Source organism: Lissotriton helveticus, chromosome 9, assembly GCF_964261635.1.
Source record: "Lissotriton helveticus chromosome 9, aLisHel1.1, whole genome shotgun sequence".
Taxonomy (NCBI): domain Eukaryota; kingdom Metazoa; phylum Chordata; class Amphibia; order Caudata; family Salamandridae; genus Lissotriton; species Lissotriton helveticus.
Window position 1 is genome coordinate 549446855 of NC_136070.1, and position 23292 is coordinate 549470146.

A 23292-nucleotide genomic window follows, 5' to 3' on the forward strand; every position below is an offset into this window, starting at 1 on the left:
TGTTCTTGACTTTTTGCTTTCTTATTTTGCTTTCCTTTTTGTTCAAACATATTATTGTATTGTTCGCTCTTGTCCTTCTCCTGTAAAGCGTTCTGATACCCTTGGGTCTAGCCAGCGCTATATAAAACTGTTTAAAAAAATAAAAAATAAAAAGTGTGCACTACTCCTCCCCTGTTGTCATCATGGCCGTGCCTGGCTCTAGCAGGGAAATAAAAATAAAATGATTACAAAATGGTTTCATTATCATTCTATTTTTCCTGTTTCCCTCGGCTAGCTCTCAGCAGGTCAGCGGGGGGAGGAGTGGGGGAGGTGACGCTCTTCCGCAATTGCAGAGGAGCCGCTACTGGTAGATTGTAGATTGTCTTAGAGTGGAGTAGCAAACAGTGGAGTAGTGTAGGAAAGTAGAATGGCATAGAGTGGAGTAGAGTGTTGTAGAGTTGAGTGTCACAGAGTGTAGTGGCATAGAGTGTCAAAGAGTGGAGTGGCATAGAGTGGTGCAGATTGGACTGGTGTGTAGTAGAATAAAGTGGAGTAAAGTGGCATGGAGTGGGACAGAGGGAGTTTTGTAGAGCGTCAAATACCAGAGTAGTGTTGTAGAGTGGCATAAAGTGGGAGTAGAATACTGTAGAGTGGAGTGGCATAGTGTGGAATAGAGTGTCAGACTGGAGCAGAGTTTAATGGAGTAGAGAGTCATAAATTGGAGTATTGTGGAGTGGAGTGTTGTAGAGTGGAGTAGAGTGGCCTAGAGTGAAGTGCCCTAAAGTACAGTGGTGGAGAGTAGGTTGGCATAGAGGGCATTGGCTTTGAGTAAAGTGGTAAAGAGTGCATTGGCATAGAGTGTAGTGACATAGAGTAGAGTGATGTAGAGTGAAGTGGCATAGAGTAGAGTGGTGCAGAATAAATTGCAGAGGTGTACAGTGGATGGTGTAGAGTGGAGTGACACATAGTGGATGAGAGTGGCGTAGAGTGAAGTGGCGTACAATAGATTGTTTCAGAGTAGAGTGAAGGTGTATAGAGTGGAGTGGTGTAGGGTAGAGTGTCAGAGTGTAATGGTGTAGAGTACAGTGGCGTAGAGTACAGTGGCGTACAGTAGAGTTGTGTGCAGTGCCATGGAGTGCAGCAGTGCAGAATACATTAGAGTAGCGTAGAGTGGAGTGATGCAGAGTGTAGGGGTGTAGATTGCAGTACAGTGTCATAGAGTTGAGTGGTGCTGAGTAGAGTTTAATGGCATAGAGTGTAGGGGCACAAAGTGCAGTCTTTCATAGAAGGGTGTCATATTGTACAGTGGCATAGAGTGCATTGGCGTAGAGTGCATTGGTGTAGAGTGGTGTAGAGTTGAGTGGTGAAGGGTAGAATGCTGGTGGGTAGAGTGGTGTAGAGTATAGTGGTACAGAGTAGAATAGAGTGGCATAGAGTTCAGTGACGTGGAGCACAATGCTGTAGGGTGACTTAGCATGCAGCGGCGGTGAGTGCAGTGGCTTAGAGTGCCTTGGTTTTGAGTAAAGTGGTGTAGAGTGATTTAGAGTAGAGAAGCTTAGAGTGCAATGGCATAGAGTGACGCAGTGTAGAGTGCAGTGCTGTAGGGTGCAATTGCGTGAAGTGGTGCAGAGTGAAGTAGAGGGGTGAACATTGCAATGGCTTAGAGTGCAGTGGCTTTGAGTATATTGTTTCAGTGTAGAGTTAAATAGAGTAGAGTGGAGTGGTGCAGGGTAGAGTGCAGTGGTGTAGAGTAGTGGCATAGAGTGCAGTGGCACAGAGTTCAGTGTTTCAGAGTAGAGTGGCATAGAGAGGAGTGGCGTAGAGTGGAGTGGTGCAGAGTTGAGTGGAGTGGTGCAGAGTAGAGGGGAGTATTCAAGGCTGCTGTGGTGTAGAGTGCAGTGGTGAATAGTAGAGTGAGAGTAGAGTGCATTGGCATAGAGAACAGGGGTACAGAGAAGAGTAGAGGGGCATAGAGTGAAGTGGTATAGAGTGCAGTGTCATAGAGTAGTGACATAGAGTACAATGGCGTAGATTGCAGTGGCATAGAGTGCTGTGTTTCAGAGTAGAGTGGCATAGAGTGGAGTGGCATAGATTGGAGTGGTATAGATTGGAGTGGTGCAGAGTAGATTGGAGTGGGGCAGAGTAGAGTGGAGTGGCCAAAACTAGAGTGGTGTTGAGTGCCGTGGCGAACAGTAGAGTGGGGTAGAGTGCATTGGCATAGACTAGAGGGGGTAAGGCATAGAGTGAAGTGGCACAGAGTGCAATGTCATAGAGTGCAGTGGTGAACAGTAGATTAGAGTGGCGTAGAGTTGATTGGCAAGAGTGGGTTGGTTTATAGTGGATTGGCATAGAGTGTAGTGGTGTAGATTGTAGTGACGTAGAGTCCCTTGGCAAAGAGTACAATAGAGTAGAGTGGTGCAGAGTGGAGTGCAGTGGCATAGAGTGCAGTGCTATGGAGTGGCACAGAGTAGACTGATGTAGAGTTCAGTAGCAGAGAGTGCAGCGTTGCAGAGTAGGATGTTGTAGAGTACAGTGGTCTAGAGTAGAGTGGTGTAGAGTTCACTGGTTTAGAGTGCAGTGGCATTGAGTGGAGCAAAGTAAAGTGACGTAGAGTGTACTGGGGTAGAGTGGAGTGGCGCTGAATGCAGTGGCAAAGAGTAGGGTGTTGCAGAGTAGAGTATAGTGGTATATAGTGCAGCGGTGCAGAGTACATTGGAGTAGAATGCAGTTATGAGAGTGCGTTGGCGCAGAGTTTAGTGGAATAGAGTGCAGTGGCATAGAATAGAGTGGAGTGGTGCAGAGTAGATTGCAGTTGCATTGCGTGGAGTAGCATAGAGTGAAATGTCACAGGGTGGAATAGAGTGGTGTAGAGTGCAGTGGCATTGGGTAGATTGTTTCAGAGTAGAATAAAGTGGCGTAGAGTGCAGTAGCAGAATACAGTGTCGTAGAGTGCAGTGTCATAGAGTGTGGTGGTTCAGAGTAGGTTAGAGTGGCTTACAATGGATTGAGGTAGAGTGCAGTGGCATCAGGTGGCGCAATGCAGATAAAGTGGCGTAGAGTGTAGTGGCGTACAGTGAATTGGCTTAGAGAGCAGTAGAGTGGTGTAGTGGTACATAGGAGGGTGTAGTGGCATAGAGTACAGTGGTGTAGAGTATGGTGGTGTATATTTCAGTGGCGGAGAGAGCAGTGCTGAAGAGTACAGTGGCATAGAGTGGAGAGGTGCAGAGTAGAGTGCAGTGGCGTAGAGTGGAATGATGCAGAGTAGAGCGGCATAGAGTGCAGTGGGGTAGAATAAAATGCAGTGGCGTAGAGTAAAGTGACATATAGTAGAGTGGCCTAGATTTCAGTGGCAGTCAGTAGAGCAGAGTAGACTGTCATAGAGGGCATTGGTGTGTAGTAGAGTGGCGTAGAGTGAATTGGCGTGTAGTGCATTGGTAAGGAGTGCAGTGGCATAATGTAGAGTGGAACAGAGTACAGTGGCATAGAGAGAAGTGGCATAGAGGACATTGATACAAGGTAGATTAGAGTGGTGTAGAGTGCAGTGACAAACGGCCAGATGTATGAGCCTTTTTTGCGGCTGCAAACGGGAGATCCTCCCGCTTGGGACCGAAACAAAGGGTAATAAATAGCATGTACAAATGCTATTTTGCAAGTCCACTGACTCTGAAAATAGCATTTGCGACTCCCGCTATTAGGATAGGACATCCCTTCCTAATAGTGAGTCACCATGCCATGTACAATTGTTTTTCAACTGCATTTGCGGCCGCAAATCACTCGTATTTTACCACCTACTTCAAGTAGGTGGTAAACCACTCGCAAACGGGAAGGGGTCCCCAGGAGACTCCTTCCCCTTTGTGAATGTGTGAGACCACTGCCTGCCCTTAAAAAATGAAACCGAAAAGTTACATTTTTTATTTTTAAATGCATTTTCTTTTTTAAATGCATCCTGTTTTCCTTTAAGGAAAACGGGATGCATTTTTAAAAAAAGACAGCTTTATTGAAAAGCAGTCCCAGACATGCTGGTCTGCTGGTCTGCTGACCCCAGCAGGCCACCATCCCTGGGAGTGCTAATCAATCCTAATGGGGGTTGCAAAATGCGACAGCCTCATTATTATTCATGAGGCATGCAATTTGCGACCCCATTAGGAATTGCTAAAAGTGTCTGAGCCACTGTTATAAATCTCAATTGCGAGTCGCAAATTGGTCGGTCGTACATCTGAGTGGCATATGGTTGAGTGGCGCAGAGTGGAGTGGTGTAGAGTGCAGTGGTGAAGAGTGCAGTGGTGCATAGTAGAGTAGCGTGAGGTAGAGTTTATTGGCATGGGGTAGAGTTCATTGAAATAGAGTAGAGTAGAATGGTGTAGAGTAGAGAGGCACAGAGTGAAGTGGTGCAGAGTAGAGTGAAGTGGTGTACAGTAGAGTGGCATAGAGTACAGTGACATAGAGTGCTGTGGTGCAGAGTAGATTAACGTGGTTACAGTGGATTGGAAGAGTGCACTGGCATAGAGTGGAGTGGTACAGAGCAGAGTTCATTAGTGAAGAGTACAGTAGCATAGAGTGATGTGTTACAGAGTAAAGTGGCATAAGGTTGAGTGGTGGTGAGTGGAGTGGTGTAGAGTGCAGTGGTGAAGAGTGCAGTGGTGGATAGTAGAGTAGTGTGGGGTAGAGTTCATTGTCATAGAGTAGAGTAGAGTGGTGTAGAGTAGAGAGGCACAGAGTGAAGTGGCGTAGAGTGGAGTGGTGCAGAGTAGAGTGCAGTAACGCAGTGTGAAGTGGCATGGAGTGGCGTAGTGTGCAGTGGTGGAGCGTAGAGTGCAGTGGCGTGGAGTGGTGCAGAGTAGAGTCGAGAGCGGTAAAGTGGAGTATGCATGGTGTGGTAGCGTACTGCCATTAGAGACAACACATATTCAGTTGGAATCGCCATTATATTTGCACACACGTACAGTTTTACTGATAGAAATATACAACTCACAAACGATAATGTGTGGAAATATCATCACCTAGTGTATTGATTTGTTTTTATCAACTGCACAGCTCATTTACAGACATTTAGTTTCTGTTTTGTGCTAGTAAAAAAATTATATCCTACATCCTTCCTCAAGCACAACCTCAACAGCCAGCATGATTGTCACATAAATCCTGTCACTTTGAAGTCAAAGAAAGAAATGTAATCATCAAGCTTTCTGGAAGACTAAGACTGACATTTGACCTTTGTCTTTGAATGCACAGCAAATGTGACAAAATAAGAACAAGATTTAAAGGCCTGTTTACAGAACTCCAGTACTGGTGGAAGAATACAGTAAATAGGGTTTGGGCAACGGAAGGGACAAACTTAAGCAGGACAGTCTAACACAAGCAGAGCCAACAAATAGAAAGAAAGTAAATGGGAGTTACACACCACACAGCCAAGTGAAATTCATTACCAGGGAATCCTTCCAAATGTCCTGCTATATGGTAGGCTTTGACATAAATCAGGGTATTATAGTATTACAGTGCATCTACTACATGGAAGGACTACTGCAACACATTTAAAGAAACACATTTACCACTACAACGAGGGAAGCAACAGCAAGGTAAGTAACAACATGTTACATTTATGATGCATTTATGGGTTTATGGGGGAGGATGAGTGGTGGTATATAGGGATAATAAGAGTGTTTTTTTAGGATTCAGAGATGGGTGGTGGTTAGTGGTAGTAAAGGTTTTTTAGGATTCAGGCGTAGTTTGTGTTAAGGGGTAGTAATGTTTATTTAGGCTTCAGGGATGGGTAGTGTTAAGGGTTGGTAAGGAGGTGTTAGATTTCAGGGAAGGGTAGTGTGTAGGGGAAGTAATGAGTTGTTAGAGTTGGGGGAAAGGTAGAGTATAGTGACACAAAAAAATAATACACACACATATATATGTATATATATATGATCATCAATGTGTCCCCACTTCAAAGAAGCACTCCACAGCAGATTTAGTAAAAGCAAAAGGCATTTTGAATTCAGAGTTCTTTGTTTGCCTTACGCGTTTTGGAGCACTGCTCCTTGATCACAGGCTGCCAGGGTGCACACAGACATACTGATAGGTACAACTTCTCACCACATTCAAATTGACCTTTAGTAGGTTTCACAGGTAAATTAACTGATGTTCATGCTGGAATATGTAGTCCCTTTCAGACAGTGTTCTATCTCTTGTAGACTCTGCGCTGCAACACTGAAAAAGCATTTTAAAATTACCCTCAGTGGGCATCCAAATTATAAATGCTCCAATTTGTGCTGATCTACTGTCCCAACCAGTTCCGTATTTCCAGGCTTTCATGGCCCCAACTCAGGGCGGTGCAGTCTTCATGGCCGGACTGCCGTTCAGTTACATGTTCATCAATGTGTCCTCACTTCAAAGACGCACTCCACAGCAGATCTAGTAAAAGCAAAAGGCATTTTGGAAGTCAGAGTTCTTTGTTTGCCTTACGCGTTTTGGAGCACAGCTACTTGATCACCATGCAGTGTGTGAGTAACATTGTACTTTGCTTTTTAAAAATCATCCATGAAAGACTGAGAACTTTTCAAAGCAAAAACGACATGTTTTCATCTGTATGCAAGTAATCAAGCACATACAGACATGGCAGCCAGGTAAAGAGGCATCAAGACCTTGTAATGCTCCAGTCCTTTGTCACTGGTTGTGATTGTGTGCCTCTCCGATGAGATCATTTTTTAGATGTATTTAAACCTGCACAATGTTTGAGTGTCAGTTGACATGCACTGAAGAAGGCAAGACGCCGAAATGCATTTGCTTTATTAAATCAACTTCAACACATTCCATGAGTGCTCCGCATTTGCAGCTTTAATATATATATATATATATATATATATATATATATATATATATATATATATATATATATATATATATATATATATATATATATATATATATATATATATATATATATATATATAATTTATTTATTTTTTTCAAACTCCACAGCAACGGCGAGGGTGATTCCAACTCCCACCGCAGCAACGCAGACACGGACCACCGTAGATTAGTGCAAAGTATTTTATTTAGTTGCAACCCGCCATAACGTTTCACCTCCGTAGAGGCTTGTTGCAATTGTAAACTGGTAGTTCTAAATATAAATGTTTGCTGCTGTATTGACATCATTTTATACGTTGTTGGTATAAATAACGGTAAAATACACATATTTACAGAAATTTACAAGCTATTTACATCTTTGTATTCGGCCCTAAATAATACGAGCTAAGAATGATTCTGGTCAGTCATGGTTTACAATTAAAAACCAAAGATTAAAAAGAATGTGCAAAAATATGCAATTGTGCAAATTAAGCGACATTGTTTTGATTCAACCATTGTGCATGTCAATATGCTCATATATATATATGTATGTGTATGTGCATACATATATATATATATATATCTATATATATATATAATATACATACAGGCTGACTTCTGCTACAAATCCTTTAAAGAAACAGCACTACAGGTGATGATTTAATCACTTTATTCGTTATGTGGTAGAGATGCCATTTCACCTTGCGGCGTCAAATGCGTTTTGGCTTATTCATCCTTTTTCACGATGTCTGCACAGTCCAAATGCTCACTACTTACAGGTCAATTCATAAACATTAAAGACGGACCAATCACATTTCCCTGTTTGCGGCAGCCATGTTCGGACATGTGCAAGTACAGATTAAAAACATAATGGTAGCAGATTGCTCGGTTTTACTATTGGATTACTCATGATCTTGTGAGATCTGCTCCAAGTTTTTCTAGGTATTATACTTTGTACCCTGTCCCAACCACATCCAGCTGTTCCTGTTATCCTAATCCATGAAGTAGTGTTGATGAAACATGTCGCATTCTGTGTTCCTGGTGCTCTGTCACAACAGGCCTTGGTATGGACTTAGACAATGAGGTATTGAACCTTGGTCCAGCCTGACGCTCTGGCATGTGAAACTGTGTGGTGAAACCCCAACTCTCTTGGTGGGTTGGGTACCAAGTCAGTTGCCTACTGTTTGTCTGGCGTAGGGTCTACCCTATTTCTATGGAAAGCAGAGGAGGAAGTAGTCTAGGTGTCTAGACTTGGGTAGGAGAAGTTCATCTACAGAGGCCCACAGGTTTGAGCTGCCTTGACCAAAATAGATTTATCCAGCCCTGTGTGGCTGAGAATACATTTAGGGACGCAGCATGAACTCAGTGACACAGATTCCAAGGAGCCCGTATTGGCAGATCAGATGCCACCCTGACCCTACTTTTCTGTACGCCATTTTGTGCAAGAGATACTGGAGCTGCCACAACCGTGGTACGTGTGCCAGGTCAATTACGTCCTTATATGTGTCTTATATGTGTAAGAAGTGAACATTTCAAGAATATAATTATTTATTTTATAAGGATCTCTCATTTGTCCCTGCGATAGACAGTCTGCTACCCCAGGTTTCAACACATGATTGGCAACTCTGCCCTGCCTTTATGGTCTGTGCGTAGCTCTCCGTTGTACAATTACTTTTACTTCTATCGTTGTTTTTTAAAGAAACTTGTCCATGGATTAATTCATTGCTATTTTAGAAATTAATTTGGCATCTCTTTTTTGTGTAATATCAATCACTTCTATCTTTCCAGATGGAATGTGCACCTGAACCTGGCGACCTCATTGAAATTCATCGGTTTGGTTATCAGCACTGGGCCATCTACGTTGGCAGTGGTTACGTTATCCATCTTGCTCCACCAAGTAAGAACTAATTTTATGGCCTCCACAATTCTTAACAGAGAACAAGGTTAATTTTCTGATAAATGGTTCCTTACCCATTATCAAAGACCTTGAATCATATTTCCCCCATTATCAATTGTTCAACAAGAGTTTCTCAAAGTTACTTGCAACCTGAACTAATGGCTCCTCAGTACTTCTAATCTGTAAATGTCAAGGGTTTAGCCTACCCCTAACCAGTTTCCCAACCGTGAACATGAGGCTGGGGGTACCATTTAAAGTGGGTGGCAACAGGAAATCCAACAAAAATGCTAATGTTCCAACCTCTGCCTCATTTTGATTGTGGAGGAAGGTGGTGATTCCGACGGAAGTGCTGCTGACGGCTCTCCCTTTGGGAACTAAAGCGTAAACACTATCTCCTTGAGACGAACAAGGGACATATTTCTGTAGCAGTTGGTAAGCATTCCCAGAGGTCCACAGACACAGTTTTTACTCTGAACAGTGCAGGTGCTCAAATGGGGGGACCACAAAAGATGGACGGATTGTGGAACAAATCAAACATTCACTCCCCAGTCAAGAGATCTGGGTTGAATCCACCCTTCTTTTGCCCACCATGCCACCCCAGTTTAGACCCAGCCATATCAAAATCAGTATTTTTTTAAACCTTTATTGCACAGTTCAATAAAATTACAAGCACGGGCCAACAACCGCAGGGGCCGGCCGCAACACAAGAATAAGACCCATTATATTATCAAATGACACAGCTCTTCAGCCGACAACCCTGAGGTCCGGCAGCGAATCAGGATAAACATTGTATTGAACTCACAACACGTTACATAATAAGACGAAGGTTTCATTTTATGTTTAACCCCCCCCCCGACCTAAAAGCAGGAAAAAAAATAAACAGACATAGCTGGTGCCATACATTCAAACACTATGATAAGGTGAGCAGGTACAAAAATAGAATAATCACAGAGCAATATAAAGGGAATGACCGAGACACCTGCGCTAGCAAGTACAAAACAGGATGTACGACAAAGCAATCTATAACCCAACGGGGTCGCCCGCACACAGACCCCGCCCACCCATGGACGCCAGGATAGAAAGAGAAGTACGGTTACCAGATACTGGAATACATACGAAATCCGGATAATACCCCAACGTTATGAAAGGAGAGCAAAAGGAAAGCGTGAAATAATGAAACCATAAAAACTAAACTAACTAACAAAACTATAGACCCATCCCCCCACCCTGCACCCCTGCATGTGGCTTTCGCCTAACCCCAACTAGCAGCCTGCCTGTCGCCCCAACTAATTAAACTACAAAAAGTAAAAGAAGAATGGAGGAGGAGAATGACATACAAACTCCTGGTCACCTTTCCCCCCGCCTGAAACGAACAACCCCTGTCCTAAGACCACAGAGTACTCAAAAATATTATAGACAGAGCCAGACAGGGGAGACGTTGAACACCGCCCAACCTCCCGCAAGCAGTACGTTAGCGAATCCCTTGTCCTCGATAGCCCCGAAATCAGACCCAGACCAACAGTCTCATCCTTGACCCCTCCGATCTTTCATGCGGACTCTGTCCGGTAACACCATCACCGCCCCAGGAGAGTCAAAGTTCGTAGGAAGTTCAATGAAGGTTAATATGAGACCAGTCGAACACATTGAGTCTCTGCAAGCATCCGCCACTGGTAGGATCTCCCTCACCGATATACAATCCAGATATCCTTTCCTCCGTAGATGTAAAAGAACCACAAGGGCGGGAAGGGACGGTAGAGACTTTCGGTTTTTGCAAGTCGTAGTCTCAAGGAGTGAAGAACCAGGTAGCTCCACAATGATCGGCTGCGATGGTGAATGCAGCGATACCCCCAGAGAAACAATTCTGCAAGTATTCTGCAAACAGGTCAATGGTGTCAAATCTTTATCGCACACGGGGCCTCCATCCTCCTTTACTACGGACATCGTGGGAGAATCAGTTCGTTGAAAGTCATGCAATAGAACAGAGCCCAGATTCGATCGCCCAGTTTCGATGTCACCAGCGATCATTTTTCGCACAATGGTCTCCAGATGCAATTGAAGTGCCCCGATGGCGGCCATTACGGTCTTCAAGGACGGCTCACAGTTCGTCCGATCCGCCTCCACTCGCTCGGTTCCAAGCATGGGCGGGTTTCTCAGAGAGCCGGGTCTCTCCGGGAGAAGAGGCAAGAGCGGAGCGGATGGCAACGGAGGGTGCATTATCGGTCAGCAGTACGCCACCACGAGCAAGGGCCCCGGCCCAGCAGACCCGGGAGGCGGCGACCGGGTCGCCGGGGACGGGGACTCCCCCCCACAGCCACAGACGAAGCCTATCACCACTCCTTCAGTATAAAACAGACCAGACGCTCGCCACCAAAAACAGGCCAGGTTAACCTCCACTGCAAGAGACCGGACCCTGTCTGAGTCCCACGGCCGATGTTATTCAACTGCAACCCGGCTGGGCAAGTACTCGAGGCCCCGGCTCAGAAGCTGGGTTAGGCCAAGATCTTAAACACAACACAACTCCGTCAATCTGGGCGATAAAATTCTCGGGACCGCACCGTCAGATTCAGCAACAGTTCATCCACACGGGGGTCGGGCGTAAAATCAGGATATCTGGCAGGATCATCAAGCAGCAGACGGAGGTCAGCGGAGCCATGAGCCTATGCGGCCATCTTGGTTGCTGCGTAGCTCCTCCTCATCGAAATCAGTATTGACCCTGCTCCTCATGGAAACACTCCAGCCTGAACGGCCAAGCCAGGTCCTCCCTGGACCAGAAACAAGCATCCTGGGGCCATTTTTAGGGTACCACCCCTCATCAGCCAGGCTAGCTTGAATCCAGGTGTTAGGGCATTGCCCCCCATTGAGTGTTGCCACTTCCTCTAATTTAAAGTTAATTAAATCCAGTTAAATAAATAGTCATTATTTTTGCCCTGGTCACAGTGCTCCTTCAGTTGTGCCACAGGTTGGGTGTCATACTGCCCAAGGTCGAGATGGGGCTTGATAGCACTGCAGCTGGTATGAGGATTCAGGTCTTCTTCAAAGACTTGAAGTGAAGTGTCCATGATGAATTGTACCCGTGTCTTACTGTGGCCAGCTCAACATGTGCACTTGTGGTCCCTCATATTGGTGCAATGTTAGGGAGCCAGGAAATACAGCCACAGTTCACAAGACTTCAGTATTACCACTAGGCTTGCCTGCCCCCTCATTCCTGCCACTGCTCTCATGCAGTTTACTAACATAAACATCATTAGAACAGCATCTGGATTGGCTCGTGTGAGAGGTGTGAGATTGTTGTGGTATTCAGGGTAATTTGTTTTTCCAGAATAAGAGCTTTAACAGGTGCACTTGGGTGTTTATTGGAGCTATGGCTGAATGCTGTGTACTTATTTAATGATGGACGAGTCTCACTCTTCTAACAACGCTGCAGCAGTTATTCCTAAATGGAGTCTTCTTCCTCCTCTTGTGAACCTTGGCATTCTGTTTAGGCCTGGGTGGACTTCTGCTATGTGGAACTCCGTGTAGTGATGAAAAAGTTGGCTGTGCTTGGTGGAGTTCCACAAGTGGCAGAGTGCAGTAAGTCGAGCTGCTAACGCTGACTTTTAGCGCCGTTAGTTTGTCTTGCACTGTAATATCAGTGCAAACGGCACCATGCGAAGCGCAAGAGGGCGTTGCTTCTTTCTGCCCCTAAAGTAGATGTTCTACTCGAGCGCTCGCTTCCCCAACGCAAGTGGTAGGTTTCTCAATGCTAGAGGTAGCGACCTTCTGCGATATTCAACGTTGAGAAATCCTGTCGGGAGGCGGTCTAGTGTATGATTTTCCTCACTCACCAACTTAACGTTGGTATGCCGCGCGAGAGGAAAAAAGCTGCGCCGCTCTGCAAACCTTTCAGAACTCCACACGCAATGAGTGGGCAAAACTCTGCGAACTTCGCCGGTGAAGTGGAATTCGTCGTCTACCATTAATTCTGTTTTCCTTAATAAGGCTGTCCAAAGATTTGTGGTGGACATTATTGACCCAGGCTGTCCATTTATTCAGGGCCCCTTGCTCACAAACCACTGGCAGCCTCCTGAGCCATCAGCCCTGCACTCATTATTGACCCTTCCTATAATTTGCTCTCCCAGTCTTTTTTTTCTGCCATCATCAAGACCCAGTTACACCAGTGAACAGAGTCTCAACACTCTCATCCCTAACCATTTATTCTGTGCTGAGATTCACCCTTTGCTCTGGGACTCTGCCTCCAGAATCAGATAAACAGCTCTGCAGAAGTATCGAGCCACTGCTATCACTAACCTATGCTGGTCCCAGCGTTGTAACTCTGAAACTACTATTGCTCCGACTCATCAACATGTGTTGGGATGAGGGGTGTATGTAGTGTGCAGTGGGTTTGACAGAATCAGCTGGCTTGCAATAAGGCAGGATCACTATACTCTGTTCATTCTCTGCAATCCAATGAACAGTGCCATGTTTGCACACTACATAAACCTGCAGAGTGCAGAGCAGTGCAGACCCACACCCACTACAGTCATTGCCATTTGGGATGGATGGACAAAGGCTCTGTGCAGAGCCTTGCAGTGGGTAAAATATTAAATATAACAATCACCCCGTGGAGAAATACAGGGAGCACTATACTGCGGCTTAGCCATTTGTTTAATGCCACACAATGCTCCTTAGAACACATCGTGTGCCACCAAGTCATTATCTTTGAATGCACTGTGAATCCACAACACATCATGCCAATTGTACTGTTCATTCTGCTGCTGGCATATACATCATCATGCACTTTTTCTGTTTATAGGTTGAAGCCTATCAGACAGTTCAGCTGTCTGGTTTGCTAACGACAGAAACCTTCCCTGGGAATGCATTCCAGAGATTGCTGACCATTGACTTTGTGGTTTGTAACTCACATTTGCTTGCTGTCTATTTGCTGTCTTTGTTTTAGTTTCCAGCTTGAGTTTGGCCCTTGTTTACTGTATTCTTCAATAAATACTAGCTTTCCATAAACAGGCCTTTAAATCTTGTTCTTATATTGACACATTTGTTGTGGATTCAAAGACGGAGGTCATATGTCAGGTCTGTCTTGCCAGGGAGCTTGGTGCTTACTTTTCTTTCTCTGACTTCAAACTGAGAGGTTTTATGTGACAATCATGCTGCATTACTGGGGGTGTGCCGGAGGAAGGCTGTACATTGTCCTTTTCTTTTCTAGCCTAGAAAAAATGTAAATGTCTGTAAATGAACATTGCAGATGTTTCAGAATATATGAGAATTAGGAAAGCACAAATAAAACACATTTTTTTGTAATTCTGAAGTGTGGTGGAAATAAATATTTTAATACGATCCAAACAAATCAATACACTAGGTGGTGATATTTCCACACATTAAAGTTTGTGCACTGTATACGTCTATCAATAGAACTGTATGTCTGTGCATAAGTAATGGTCATTTTACTTGAAGATGTGTTGTCTGTAATAGCAGTGCGCTACCCCACTAATCCATATTCCACTGTTCCCCCATTCTACACTATCTTGCCCCACTCCACACCACTGCACTCTACTCCACAACACTCCACACTATGTTACTCCACTCTACACAACTCCACACTGTGCTAATGCACTCTACTCTGCACCACTCCAGTCTACACCACTTCAGTCTATGCCTTTCTACTCTGCACCACTCTACTATATGCCAATGCACTTTACCCAACCCTACTCTACTATGCACCACTGCACTCTTTGTCACTGCACTATACACCACTCCAGTCTAGGCCACTTTGCCCTACTCTGCACCACTCCACTATACTCCACTCCACTCTATGCCCGTCTATTCTACAACACTGCACTCTATACCATTGCACTCTACATCAATGCACTCTACTATGTACCACTCTACTTCATGAGAGTGCACTCAATGACAATCCACTCTATACCACTCTAATCTACTCTGCACCACTGCTCTCTACACCACTCTACTATATGCCACTGCCCTCTATGTCACTGCATACTACCCTGCACTACTCCACTCTACTGTGCACCACTCCACTCTACGTCACTTCACTCCATTCTGAAACAATCTACTCTACGCCACTGCACTCTACGCTACTGCACTCTGCGCCTCTTTACTCCATTTACACCACTCCATCCAGCGTCACTCCGCTCTATGCCATTGCACTCTATGCCACTACAATAGATGCTGTGCAACTCCGCTCTACTCTACTCTGCACCACTCTACTCCATGCCACTGCTCTCTACCCCACTGTATGTTACTGCACTCTATGCCAATGCACTCTACACCACTTTACTCAAAGCCAATGCACTCTACACCACTTTAATGTATGCCAATCCACTCTACACCACTATACTTTACCCCACTTCACTCTTGGCCACTCTACTCTACTCAACGACACGTGTGCCACACTATGTCACTCCACACTACACTACTCTACGCTATTCTACGACTCTCTACACGACTCCACAATCCTCCACTCTACTACACAACACTCCTCTTTATGAATCTCCACTCAAGTCCACACCACTGTACTTTACGCCACTAACTTTTATCCATGCTGAACAGCAGCCGCGCTGGTGTACAACATGCCAATAGCTCTTGCAGAGGTGTGACCTATTGGCTTTGCCAATGCTTGCTCAAGTGATGGCTGCAGCTGTTGGAGATTGTGCTGCCAACAGAGGGCGTGCTAGGGAAGCTAGACAATATTTGGACTGGTTTGTTCTGGGTCATCGAGCAATATGAAAGTACCTCCATTGCAGTTGGAAAAGTGGGAAAATGTTTTGGTGGCGGGTGTGCAAGGTACTCAGGTACTGCTGGCTTTTGTTGTCACAAATAGAGCCTTTTATCTTTGGTATCCTGGGGCAACCTTCCTATTTAGCCCAAATGAGCATTAAATACACACCTTAAGACACTGATCCTCTGTCTATCAAGTCAGAGCTCTCCAAAGCTCACTCAGGAAGCCTGGAGGGGGTTAGAAACTCAGAATTCTGAAAAGCCCGGACACACACTAAACAAATCAATGTTTGGCCACTTTAAAGAAGAAAATGTACTTTAAAAACAGCAAATTCTAAACATAACATTCCATAATATGTGCATAATCAAAACTTTACCTCTCTAGCCCCCTAACATCCACCTGGACTCTCGAACTGTATTGGAAAGTCTCTCAATGGTAAACGCTGTAAAAAGTCCCTTCCTGTGGTGTTTGTCTCAGAGTTCACAGTGTGAAGCCCCTTCCCAATTTTTGTCACAGAGCTCACAATGTTAGACCATACTGTATTTGTCACACTGTTATACCACACAAAGCACCTTACTGTGGTATTTGACACAGGGTCTGCATTAACAATGTCTAGATCAAGTATAAGCAGAAGAAGCATTTTATACGCATGTTAACACAGCTGCTGCACAATCAAATGTCCATCAAGATGAAAATTGACTAAATGGTAAAACCAAAAGATCTGGGACTACCTTGCCACTTGGACTTCTTCAGCACAAAGCGCACCCTTTAGCACTTGAACTCAGGGTAACGGGACAGAGCAGTCCAAGGATACTAAAGGAGGTGTATGATTTAGAGCGCAGAACTCCGGAAAACACACAATGACACTTATTGAATCAATGTTCAGCCACTGCTTTTAGTTTTGAAAAGAAAAAGAACATTATTTCACACACAACTAAATACTGAACATTTGCTATTAGTAGTGTTTGCAACCGGTAAGGTTTCCTAGTGTAACAAAAGATAGGCAAATTTAGGGGTTTGGAAAAGCCTGCTCATACTAGTGAGATCCATAAATGAGCTCTTGGCCCCCTCACAAGCCAAACCTTTCCAGCAGAGTAAATTCCAAATAACAGGCAAACTCTCTAAATTGTTGAGTGAGTGACTTTGTCAGTGTTAGCTCTGAACCACCACTTTCATTAGCACTTTGTAGGAAAGTAGGATCTGCTTTCATGGTTACCCCCACTTTTTGCTGGTGCTATTTTATGACTAGTCTGACTGGGATCCTGCTAATCAGGACCCCATTCACTGCGCGTTCTCACTAAATTAGATGGTGGTAAGTACTTTGCTACCTTCCCAACTGGCTACTGGTGTATCCTTCTAAGTCGATAGTATACAGTACTAAGGTACACATGTCATAGGTACACCAGGGGTCTCCCATAGGCTGCAGCATGTATTGTGCCACACATGAGAGACCACTCAAACTGTGAATACAGGACTGCCATTGACTGTGAAAGTTGGTGCTAGCAACCACTTATGACAAATATACGTTTTCTTATATCTGAGGTCACTGCACTTAAAATGAATAAGTCACCCCTAAGGTAGTCCTTTCAACCCTAAAGATAGGGTGTTGGGTTGTAAGTGTGAGGGTACCCTGCATGAGTAGGACACCCACTACAAACCCCTGAGTCAATTCTCCAGGTTTTGTAAATACGGTCAGCCATTTTGATACCTATAGTAGCCATGAGTCATTACGCTATGGCTAACTATATATTGGCTGTGCCGAACATGGGCATGTTTGGTATCAAACATGTTGGAATCAAGCCCCAACACCGTTGTGAGTGTTGGAGGTATGATTCCATGCACTGGGGCCCATACGGGAAGCCCCCAATGCTCCCGGTACCAGCCTTCAAGGGTCTGCCAGCAAGCTAGTGCTGGTACCGCTCCCAGACACGATTCTGCCCTCCTGCTGCTGATCTGAGCTTGAGCAAGGGAAGGTAGAACAATAGGTTTCCTGTCACAGAGAGGTGCGACCAGTTCCCAGACGGGACTTAGTGTATTGGGCTGGGGTGGGGGCGCTTGCCAGCACCACCAGGCTGCTTTGAAGGGCACATTTGGTGCCCTCCTTGCATTCTCCAGTCTGAGCCAGTTCAGGGAGCTCTTGGCTCCTGCTCTGGCATGACACTGGAGAAATAACATGGGAGTAGCCTTGGACCACTGGGAGGGAACCTTGAATCAACCCAACCCTTTATGTAGGGTACTTAAGGGTTTACCTGTGGGTGGCCCTTCAGATTCATCATTGGACAAGATTCAAACCTGAAACCACTTCAACTTCAACCGTTTGAGAACCTTTGACTTCGCTGGACCTCGCATGGAACCAAAACTGCACCATGGAAGACTACTGCTGCTCCTGGTCTCGCTGTTCTGCAAGTCTTCTTCGTCGTCTGTTCCTGTGCTTTTTTCAGGTTCCTCTCCAGGCCTGTGGGCATCTAAGACACCCAATGGAATATCCCTTGAAATGAAGGAGTCACTCCCCTGCATCTCTAGGCACCACAACGAAGCTGGCCAATCTGCTGCTCCTGATGTCCTACGGACTCCGAAAGGCTCAGCAACACAGGTGGTAGTTTTGCAACTCCCAGGAGGCCTGACCTGTCTCCTGAGCAAGTTTGAGACCAGTATCCCTTGTCAGAACCGCTGGAACAGAGCCCATGTGCACTGTGTCAACTTGCTGTTGCCAAGACTTGTTGGCCCTTTACTCCAGAGATCTTCGGGCTACAAGAAGCTCCAGCCTTCATCATCTTTTCCTGCCAAGATCTTTGTCCTCACTGCATCCTCTGCACCGTGGGCCTGCATCTTTGGTGAGCTGCTCAAGTTCCTCTTGCGACTCCTGTGCCTTTGGCCTGTGGGTCCTCTTGAGGGTCTTCTTTGCCAGCAGTGGGATCCCCTGCTTGCTCAGTGCCTGCTCTGCCTCTCCTGCAATTGGTGAGTCCCGCGGACCTTGCTGGCCCAACGTTGCACCTTTTTGATTTACCACGTCTGCCAAGCCTTGTTGGTGCTCCCGCTGGACACCGACTCCCTGGGTTTTGACTTCCAACATGGGACAGCTCGTGAATGGCTCCTGGTCTTCCACAGCATCATTTGGTCCTCACAGCTGCAGTGACAAGGTCACCATCACCACTCCTGCATCTTCCGTCATCTGTGGTCACTGGTTTACTGTACCTCTTTCTCACCTCCGAGTGGCATAGACTCTGTTCCCTCTGCTAGCAGGTTCTTCTCTTCCAGAATCCATCCTTGGATTCCAACTGACTCTTTCACCTTCCAGCGGAATCTTTCCTGAAGTACTCCATTGTGGTCTACGGCGGTTTCTGACATCACTTCGTACCTATGCACCTGGCTTCTCTGGTGTAGGTATCCCGGTTCCTGGGGTATCCACAGGTGGGGTGACTCTCCAACCATATGTCTTTCATGGGGTTTTTTCAGGGTCCGCTGGGAAGGGTCCTTTTTCCTGAGAACTGCAACCGTGACTTACTCATTGACTTGCATGGAGTACGCAGCTGCGTTTGCCACTCTGCACACTGCCTCTGTGGGGTTTCTGGGTAGTTACCTAGGGTGATTCCTTAGGTCCCCAGCTCTTCTGAGTCTTATGGTCCAAGGCCCGTCTTCAGTCGCAGTTTGCACTCCACTTCTTTTGTATATGGTTTGGTCTCCGCCTGGAGACCACTGTGTATTTGTGCTTACTTGCCTGTATACATTTGAAGTATTGTGTGTATTGTGTTGAGATCTCCGGGTAGGAGATATACCAATGTGTTAGTGAGTATGTATAATAAATACAACTATTTTTATAACTACACTGTTTGGTTCTTTTTCTTTTAACCTACATTATTTGATTAGTTTTGGTAAAACAAGCTGCTTAACACTCCTTCTGGACTAAGCCTCATGGCTGCTCTTCACAGCTACCACTTAGAGAGCATTCTATGGTTGTCTAAGACCACTAACGTCACCAGAAGGGTTGTCTGAATTACTGCAAGTTCATCATGAGCCACGGTGCTCGTGTGCTCATGACGAACTGAGCTCGTCATGACCACACCCGTTTGTGTAGAACATTCGCACAGCAGGGGAATTAGCCCAGCGCGCGAGCGTTCCAGCGGTCATGACGAGCTCAGCTCGTCATGAGCACACGAGCACCGTGGCTCATGATGAGCTGAGCTCGTCAAGAACGTTCAAGGGGTTAAATATGTGTTCACCATATACTAAACCAGCCTCCTACACATTTCACCTGCTAACTTAGCACATACCATTCAGTGCTTACTGATATATTCTCAAGGGACAATATTTTCTGGTAGAGGCTGTCAAGTCTTGAAAGCAGTAGTAGGCATTACTATGCTTCAATAAATTTGGCTTTTATCAATAGTCTCTTATCTGTTGCAGATCTATTTTATATGCAAGTGTCACTAGCATGAGACAGGGAGGGAGAACATTTATTAAGGATGTTCTTCAGGTAAGGTTACCAGATGACTGTCTATGTAATAAAGAATCCACTGCTCCCATCTCAAAATTTTCTTATGCAATTCTTGATGTCCGGTGTGTTAGTTCTGCTGGATCAATTGAAGTGTACAAGGACCACAAATTCCAATATGCAAAAGAGGTTTTAATTGATGCTGGTGGTTGATGGGGGTGAATGCCAGCACTCATTTTTGTGCACTGGAACTTAATTTTCATTATCAGACTTTGCCTCAATCAAAAGAGAGAAAGGCAGACTAATGAGAACAAAGGAGGAACAGAAGTGAAAGCAGTGACACAGGGAGGAAACTGGGATGAATTTAGAACCAACTGGTATGAGAAAAAGAGACTGGACCCAGAACTACAAAGTATTTGCATTGGATTTGCATCACTTTAGTTATGAAGACCTGACTCTAAGTGTTGGTATTTACAATCCAATGCAAATCATGATTTGCTTTGGGTCCAGGGGGCATTCCCTGCATGGTGCATGGCATTCTAATGCAACCATTGATAGGTTTTTCTGCTAATCCCTGTCTCCAAAGAACTGTTGACAGGGATTTGGCCAAAATCCCAGGCCACCCCGAGGCAGGCTCAACAAGGAGAAATATTAATTTCTCCTAATTTTTCCTCTTTGCATGTGTGCTTCATTCGACATGTACAAGGAGGAAAATGCCTTAAAGTTTGGTTTTGTAGAGGAAGGGGCCACTTCCAGCAAAAAACTGTGCTGACGACAAGAAGACACTCTGGGACATATGTACAAGGACTTAACGTCGCCGTAGCATCAATTTTTTGACATTACGTGGCTTTTTTGTATCGCCATATTTACAAGTTGCCGCTAACTGCAGTTAGCTGCAGTTTTCCAGCATAAACTTGATTTTTTTACGGTCGCCACTTCTGTTTGCGTAACTTATCGACAATGAGATGCAATGTAGGCATTCCTGTGTAAAAAATGCCACTAACCCCACTTTGCGATATTTACAAGGAATTCCTTGTATGGTGCAAAACCAAAAAATCTGCCTCTAACTTCAGTTAGAGGCAGTTTTTTAAGACCAGAAAATAGCTGGTCTTAAAAATGGTACAAACGCTTGGGGCCTCATTTCAGATGGATTTGGTGCTGGACAGCACTGCAAGGAATGTTGCTGCGCTACCCTGCAACAAAACTACAGGGCTGGAATGTGCACCATCAATAAGATAGGGCGCATTCCTGGGCCTCATTCATGAAAAATGTTGCCTCGCTGTGACAAAACAGCATTGCAACACTTTTCACTACACCCTTCTTGCAACACCATTGATGCGCTGTATTCAATGTACGACACAGATTGTCGCAGTTAATGACAGATACGTCTGGAATCCTGACGTATCTGTCAGCGCTAAAGTCCTGCATTGCTGCAGTTATGTCACAAGCATGACGCAACTCCAGCAATGCATGGGGCCAGCCTATCCCTGCGGCACTGCATCACCCTTACGCCTTCCATGAGGCAGGCTGAAAGTACTGACACAGGGGCGTCCTACAATTGTTGCAGTGAAATCTGACGCTGCAAGTACGTCAAGAAAATGACACATCAGCTGGGTGAAACTGTCAGAAGGGGTTCATGAATAAGCCCCCCTGTCTTTTTCCCCTACGTTGGTGCACAATGGCTGCCATGCGCCAACGCAGGCCCCCTTCGCCATGGTGCAAGGGTGACTGTGTTGCAGAGTTGATTGATGTTGTGCCTCTATCTCTTTTCAAAACGACTGCAGGTGGGGATGGACTAGTGGAGGGCGGGAGTGAACCAGTTGGCCTTCTTGGAGTGTTGTTTGTCTGTTTTTTCTTGAGGGGTGCCAGGGTGTTGGCACAGTTGGAGATCCATTGGTGGAGGTTGGGTGCCTCGGTGTTGGCTTCTGTAAGCGTTGGCGGAGTGGTGGTGTAGAGGGAGTTGACTGGAAGTTCTTTGGTGGCCTTGATCCAGCTGTGTCGAGGGGGGCAATGATGGCGATGGTGGACGGTGGGCGTGATGGTAGGCATGATGTAAACAATGATTGTCAGTACAGGAGAGTCCTATGGTGTGGTTGTAGTTGAAGTTCTCGCTGGTGGAGAAGATGGGCTTGAGCGTGTCTCCGGCAATGTGTGTTGGTGCGGTGACTAGCTGCTTGAGTTCGAAGTTGGCGAGGTTCCCAAAGAGGGGGGTGGTGTTCTGGTCACTGGGGTTATCCAGGTGGAGCATGAGGTCTCTGAGTAGGATGTAGTCAGTGGATGGGAGAGCCTGGGGTGCCATGAGGTCTACAATGGCATCGGTGAATGGGGGTTTATGGCCTGTAGATGAGGGTACTGCGGAGGGTGGTGTTGGGGGTTGGTCCGGATCAGGAAGTGGAGTTGTTCCATGGTCACCTTCTGGTCATTAGAGAGCTTGGTCAGTCGCAGTGTGCTTTTTCAGACAATGGTAATGCCTCCTCCTGGCCAGTTTGTGCTGATGAATTCGTAGCCATTGTAGTTGGTGATGTCCGGTCTGAAGCAGAGGTTGGTCCAGGTTTCCATGAAGAAGGCAATGTCTGAAGAGGTGCCGTTAAGGGGGTCCAAGATTTCTGTTGTGTCTTTGTGGAGGGATCGCACGTTGAGGAGGATGCAGTTGAGCCGGTCGGCTGCACTGTTGGACAGCTGGGCGGCAGAAGTCGCTGGTGTTTAGAAGGTGCATTAGCTGTTTCAACAGGCGCAGGGTGCAAGAGAATTCTACAGTCCTCAAGATGGCAGGCAGTGTGGTGTCAAGGGTTGATGGCGAGGAGGGTACTGGCATCGTAGTGGTGGAGTGTCCGAGAGGAAGGGTCCTTGGTGCTGGGCACGGTCCAGGGGCGGACGAACGCAGACCGGCTTGCCTTTGGCGCACCAGTGGTACGCCTACTGCGCATGGCCGCACAGCTTCTGCCATTATGTAGTGCTGCGGGGGGGGATTGGACAGCTGGGAGGCGGGAAACACGGGAAAGGACACTGGAAGGGGGACGCGAGTGAGCAGGGGTTGTGAATATATCTTTTTTAAATTCTTACCTCGCGGTCGGGTCCTGCATCTTCTGTGCTCGTGATCTCCTGAGTCTGCTTCCAGGAACAGGATGCAGGCAGCCAGCCCCCCTCCCTTAAGCCAATCACAATGCTGCAATGCAGCGTTGTGATGGTTCTTGAACGCTGTGACAAGGCGCTCAGCCAGGGGCTGGAGGGGTGGGCATGTTCTCAATGCACGCTGTAATGCAGTCTGCATTGCGAACAGGGATGTGCGCATGACTGCTTTGGACAGCCTGAAAAGGCTGACCAGTCATTGTGCACTTGAGTGGGCATACCACCCCGCCCCTGCCCTGCTCCGTGAGTAGAGCAGCCCCACCACCCTCCCACCCGCAAACGAAACAT

General features: G+C 46.0%; 1 protein-coding gene across 1 annotated transcript in view; it reads left to right on the forward strand.

Annotated features, from left to right (window-relative positions):
* Positions 1 to 23292, forward strand: part of LOC144783213 (phospholipase A and acyltransferase 2-like) — a 39937-nt gene that overhangs the window by 892 nt on the left and 15753 nt on the right. Inside the window, exon 2 of the mRNA XM_078662307.1 lies at positions 8602 to 8710. Within this exon, the coding sequence (XP_078518433.1) occupies positions 8602 to 8710 (109 nt within the window). The remainder of the gene's footprint in view (positions 1 to 8601; positions 8711 to 23292) is intronic.